The sequence below is a fragment of the Polyodon spathula genome, chromosome 9 (assembly GCF_017654505.1).
Source record: "Polyodon spathula isolate WHYD16114869_AA chromosome 9, ASM1765450v1, whole genome shotgun sequence".
NCBI lineage: Eukaryota > Metazoa > Chordata > Actinopteri > Acipenseriformes > Polyodontidae > Polyodon > Polyodon spathula.
The window spans coordinates 19,728,393-19,734,392 of record NC_054542.1 but is presented as its reverse complement, the minus strand read 5'-3'; the positions used below and the strand labels follow the sequence as shown (position 1 = coordinate 19,734,392).

Sequence of the window (6,000 nt, the reverse complement as noted above, 5' to 3'; positions counted from 1 at the left end):
TTGTTTTTTTGTTTTTTGTTTTCCTAAATCCTAAAATTCTATGTGGTGCCAAACTTTTGGCCATAGCTGTAGTTAAACATCTATCATTTCTTCTTAATATGTGGCATTACATAAAATATATTCTTATATATTATTTGGAGCTCTTAACATCTAAGCAAGTCTCAGATCAGGATTGTAAGGAAGGTCCATGATTTGAGTAGCAAGGAAATGGGTTTGAAGCAAAGTCTTTGTGTGTCCTTTGTTGTTGTTCAAGAGATGTCATCAGGATCAGGAGTCTTTTCTCTGTTCTCCTCACACTTCTGATTGTCATCTGGAAATAAGCAACAATCACCATACTTTTCATACAAATACTATACTGGTGTGTTGCCCCTTCTGTTTTCCAGATATCTGGACTGGACAATTAATTGAGAGAAGTAACGGTATATTTAATTGCAATTCAATGCATATAACAGGTTTTATGTCAGTAAAAATGGAACTTAAATGAACAAAGGGAAGAAAAATGTCAGCCATTACACTTTTTAAAGAATACAATATAGCAACTTAGCTATAAAAAAGGATGGGTTTAAACAGCTAGAAACAAAGAAATTCAATACCCAGCGAAGTAACAAACAGAGACCCTAAATGAAACTAAAGCAGGACTGTGTCACAACTGGACCAGCACGCTCAAGTCTGTATTACTCACCAAGGAGAGCTACTGATTCTCCAGCTTCTTCCACAGCCCCGCTGTCATCCTGCAGGGTCTGGTGAGAAGGGGCACTGCTGCTGCTGGCTTCATTGTCTGCATCACCCTGTAGGGAAACACTCAGGCTCCTGATAGTCACACTATCTGGCAGAGACTCTGGGGCTGTCACTTCAATGGCTTCTTCAGGGTCCACCTGGAGCAGCAATAAAAAACAGATGAGATCAGTAAAACCACCCAGAGTAATTCAAGGGGCATTCTATGATGACAAAAACAAGCAGCAGTATTTCACTATAATCTTTATTTAACCTTAATTAACCAGGAGGTCCTTTTGAGAATAATGTTAAAAGAAGAGAGACCCCGCCAAGAAGGCTACTATCTAACACATCTGAAGGAGCTGCTTTGTGTAAATGCATGAAGACAAATAAGTCAAACATGGATATACAAAACACCATATTTAAGTATTTGCATGAAACCATGTTTTTTGGATTCTCAGCTCATTTTATAGCAGATGTTAAGCAATTCTGGACTTGGTAGTAACAAAGGAATTCAGCACAAACTGATTAATGTGATACAATATTTTCACAAGAATCAAAACTACTTATTTGCTTTGTATTAAACCAAGCTAAAGCCTCTGCATGTCCTACATAATCCTGTCAGGTGGGTTGCCGGAGTCACTAAGCAATGTCATGTAATTTGTGATAACGAATATCCAAACTAAGTCTGAACACAATTTGAGTTATCTGCATACTCCTGTTAACCAACCAACCAACCTCCCTCCCTCCCTCCCTCAGGGGTATACAATTTATGAAAAAAATCTTCTTGTCCAAGGAACAAAATGCTACTTGCACCCTTCCCGTCGCACAAAAAAGTAAAATATAACTGTAGCTAAATTCTTCAAGATACACAAAAGGTTTCAGTTTTGTAACTGCTGAACCTCGGATTTTAAAAGGACTTGTATATAACCTGTCAAGTTTCTCTGTCATTTTACCAAAATTCATACAATATTTACAGCAGGCTCCATTAAATTCTGCAAACACAAAATACTTTTTCTTTTGTTTACTTTATATTATATATATATATATATATATATATATATATATATATATATATATATATATATATATATATATATATATATTTTTAAACACTACATAACATTTTACATAAATTAATTAATACATGAACCCACTGCCATGAGATTTACAGTCTGGATTTTTTGTAAAAATAATAATAAAATATTGTACAGATAATCTCATATATAAACATTTCATTTCTATCATTATAAACATATATGTCAATCTTCATGTTTGAAGTGTTTCACAAACCGATGGAATGTGCATGTCCAATAAATAACTAATATTGCTTCTGTTCAAATCTAGTAAAAATAATAACAACAATATTGTGCTTAAATCTTAAAAATGTGTAAATATGGTAAATGGCAAACTAGGTTAGCAACTCTAAAATCGAAAGAAAAAAAATCATTACATTTTTTGCCATGGAAAGTTTGTCTTAAAATGCTTCTAAACAGTAAACTTCAAGTTTTTTTTTTTAAACCAGCATTTCTCAAACTGGGGGTCCCGCCCCAAAAACGCTATTGCAGGGAGGTCACGTGATCACAAAATACTGTCCTAACCATAAAATCGTTAGAATTTCATTACAGCACTGTGATGAAGTGCCCGCCCCTGTGTGTATTTTGTGTTATGTTGTGTGTGATGTGTTAAATGTTGGTGTATAGTCATTGGTACACGGGATATAAACGGGTCTGTGTAACACAAGTGTTTAAAATGTATATTTGTATTTAGGCATGAGGATTGCACAGCACTTCACGTGCAAGTAAAAAGTAATATGTGAGCACGGGGAATTGCAATTTATTAATTCACGTGCAGTTATACCGAGACTCCAATTGAATGACTGAGTAGCAATCGAGTCTCGGTACAGCTGCATAAAAGCAGCATGTTTTCACCCACTCGGGGTTGGGTGTTCGGTGAGTGGAGAGTGGGATAGGAGACGGAGGTAGAAATAATAAGAATAATAGTAAACGTTAAAAAAATAGAAGCTCACTGTGTTTGTTTGTTAGTCCATTGTTTGTTTTGTTTAGTCCGTTCTGTTTGTCTATTTATTTTGGGCGAATGTGCCGTGTCCTGTTTTTGTATTGTTACAACCGTTTATTTTCTGTCTGTTTGTTTATTTATTAAATGCTGAGCGAGTCCATTCGCTCAGCTCCACCAAACTCCACCTCTCTCTCTGTTTATTTTCTTGGTCTGACGCCACCCACTCCGGACGTCTTTGTGACACGTAGTGTCAGAACCGGGATAACAACGCCTCCAAGCGTCAGACCAGAGCAGGAACCGCATTTTTTGAAAAAAAAAAAAAAAAAAAACTATATATATATATATATATATATATATATATATATATATATATATATATATATATATATATATAAAAAAATGGGATGGAAGGAGGCTAAAAAGGTGAAGAACAGGCAGGAGGAGTGCCGCCTAAGGGCCAGCCACCTCTGCGACCAGGACCATCTCTTCGCCAACTGTCCCTTCCGCTGCCCCTACCAGTATGGAAAGGAGGAACTGGCCCAGGAGAGGAAGGTGAGGAGGAAGAGAAGGGGAAAGGGGAATGGTATCACTGCTGGTATCACTTCTCTCACCATCACAAGGAGAGCAGCAGGAGCTGCCTCTGCCTCCGCCACCTCTACCAGCAGAGGGTGAATGCCTGCTGGGTCCCCGTCCACCAGCAGAGGGTGAATGTCTGCTGGTATCACTTCCCCCACCATCACAAGGAGAGAACTGCCCGGCCGCAGTGGCCGAAAAGAGGGCCAACACCCGCACCCCAGCTTGTCCTGATTCTCTGCCTCGCTTCGCCCAGGGATGCCTGTCACTCCGCATCGCCTGGAGTTGCCCGTCGCTCCGCATCGCCTGGGGTTGCCCGTCGCTCCGCATCGCCTGGGGTTGCCCGTCGCTCCGCATCGCCTGGGGTTGCCAGCCGCTCCGCATCGCCTGGGGTTGCAAGCCGCTCCGCATCGCCTGGGGTTGCAAGCCGCTCCGCATCGCCTGGGGTTGCCAGCCGCTCCGCATCGCCTGGGGTTGCCCGCCGCTCAGCATCGCCTGGGGTTGCCCGCCGCTCAGCATCGCCTGGGGTTGCCCGCCGCTCAGCATCGCCTGGGGTCGCTGGGACTGCTTCGCCTGGGGATGCCCGCCCCTCACCATCGCCTGGGGTTGCCCGCCGCTCAGCATCGCCTGGGGTTGCCCGCCGCTCAGCATCGCCTGGGGTTGCCCGCCGCTCAGCATCGCCTGGGGTTGCCCGCCGCTCAGCATCGCCTGGGGTTGCCTGCCGCTCAGCATCGCCTAGGGTCGCTGGGACTGCTTCGCCTAGGGTTGCCCGCCGCTCCGCATCGCCTGGGGTTGCCTGTTGCTTCGCATCGCAGCAGGAAGTACTGTGGCCAGAACCCCACCAAGGGGAGCTGCCGGCCACGAAGAAGGGGGAGGAGGTCTGGAGACCACCAACCCCAGCAGCAGTTTCGCTGCCGGAGATCGGGGGGGAGGTCCGGAGACCTGCTCCCACTGCAGCAGTTTCGCTGCCGGAGATTGTGGGGAAGGTCAGGCGACCTGCTCCCACTGCAGTTTCTTCGCTGCCGGAAGTACTCTGGTCGAAGCTCCACCAAGGGGAGCTGCCGGTTCCGAAGAAGGGGGGAGGTCAGGAGATCATCCCCCAAGCAGCCTTTCCGCTGCCAGGACTACCCTGGCAGGAGTATGCCACCCCGCTGTCAGAATTGCTGCTGACAGCCTTAAGACCTGTGGGCCCCTTGAAACCTCCGGTCCAGGCCCAGGACTTTGTGCGGGACTTTTGGGCTTTTAAGGGGGGAGGTGGCCATTGAGGCCATGTGTGCTTTGCACAGGGGGGGGGGGTACATGTGACAAAGTGCCCGACCCTGTGTGTATTTTCTGGGCTGACGCCACCCACTCCGGGCGTCTTTGTGACAAGCACATATACACTTAACTCCTAACAGTGAAATATGTACTATGAAGCCAGCCCTCCCGCCATGTTTTACTAGTCAGCTAATTAATTTGTTTTTGTTTTGTTTTACTCGACTAGAGGTATACCATAAGCACATAGCCCTTAACAGTGTCGCCTTTCCCCGCCCACCACACACTGCAAGTTTGAGTGACAGGTTTATAAACAAATGTGTTTTGGGGGAAAGTGAGTGGAAGTGACCCGTCTGTATAAAAATCATGTTTGTTATAAACATAATTTGTTTACTACATTGTCAGGAACTTACCATGTTTGTTTAAACCACGAATACCTTAATATTTCAGCATCTAAATTGCAGGAAGGTACACAAGTGTGTGTGTGTGTGTGTGTGTGTGTGTGTGCGCGTGCATGTGATTTTTTCCCCCTTAATTTAAAGGGAGTTTTGCTTCGGATTATGCCATTGAAGATTTCTTATTTTTAATCAAAGCACCCCTCCATAATTAAATTGGTGACCCCTTGGTGCCCCCCTGTGTGCTATACTCTAGAATCGCCAATGTCTGAGATGTAGGTCCTATATTTTATTTTACACACATAAATGTTTCCTTAGGCTGTGGGATAGCAATGCTATCTCCTATATTGTGCTTGCCACAAATGCATGTTTCTTCAGACTGATAGACAGAGCACTTGTTTAGTGTACATGGGACAGGTTGGGGGCCCAGCAAAGAAAGTTTGAGAACCCCTGTTTTAAACAACCCAAAACATACACACTTGACCACAAAGTACACTCAGAAATAATTTTATATATTACACAACACGTTTTTTCTAATATGCCAATACCTTAGCGACTATGACTTTTTTGTTGTTGTTGTAACTTTACTAGATTGCTGTATTTAAATGTCAGGTTCATGCATTAAGAAAGCAGTATCACTTATTTGCTCATTTACAAAAAACATTAATAATACCTTAAGTGTAAAAGATTAGTCTGTGCATTGCCAGAGGCTTTCTTGGCAGCCATTTCTGGGTTTCTTTGTAACCAATAGAAGCTTTTCCCACAGCTAGCCAATCACAGGTGATAGGGGTGGAACGTAACACTTTTTAAAATGTTTGTGTGTAGTGCTAGACTTCCGCAATTCAGTTTTCAGAAACTTGCATGGCTCTTTAGAAATATGTTTTTCTAGCAACAGAAAAAACATAGAAAAAAAATAAATAAATAAAAACTATTTGTTCAACGGGCAAAGTATAACGCAAAACTTGTTGTCCCGGGCGTCAAGCGATACGAATTGCACACCCCTGTACATGCATACATCTAAAAAAATCTGCTGATTCTAACACTC

The 6,000-nt window shown here is 43.3% G+C and overlaps 1 protein-coding gene across 1 annotated transcript in view; it reads right to left on the bottom strand.

Moving 5' to 3' along the window:
* Positions 1–6,000, bottom strand: part of LOC121320477 (E3 ubiquitin-protein ligase RNF149-like) — a 51,588-nt gene continuing 45,588 nt past the window's right edge. Inside the window, exons 6-7 of the mRNA XM_041258827.1 lie at positions 683–875; positions 1–310 (exon numbers count right to left, since the gene is read on the bottom strand). Of these exons, the coding sequence (XP_041114761.1) occupies positions 249–310; positions 683–875 (255 nt within the window). The 3' untranslated portion in view covers positions 1–248. The remainder of the gene's footprint in view (positions 311–682; positions 876–6,000) is intronic.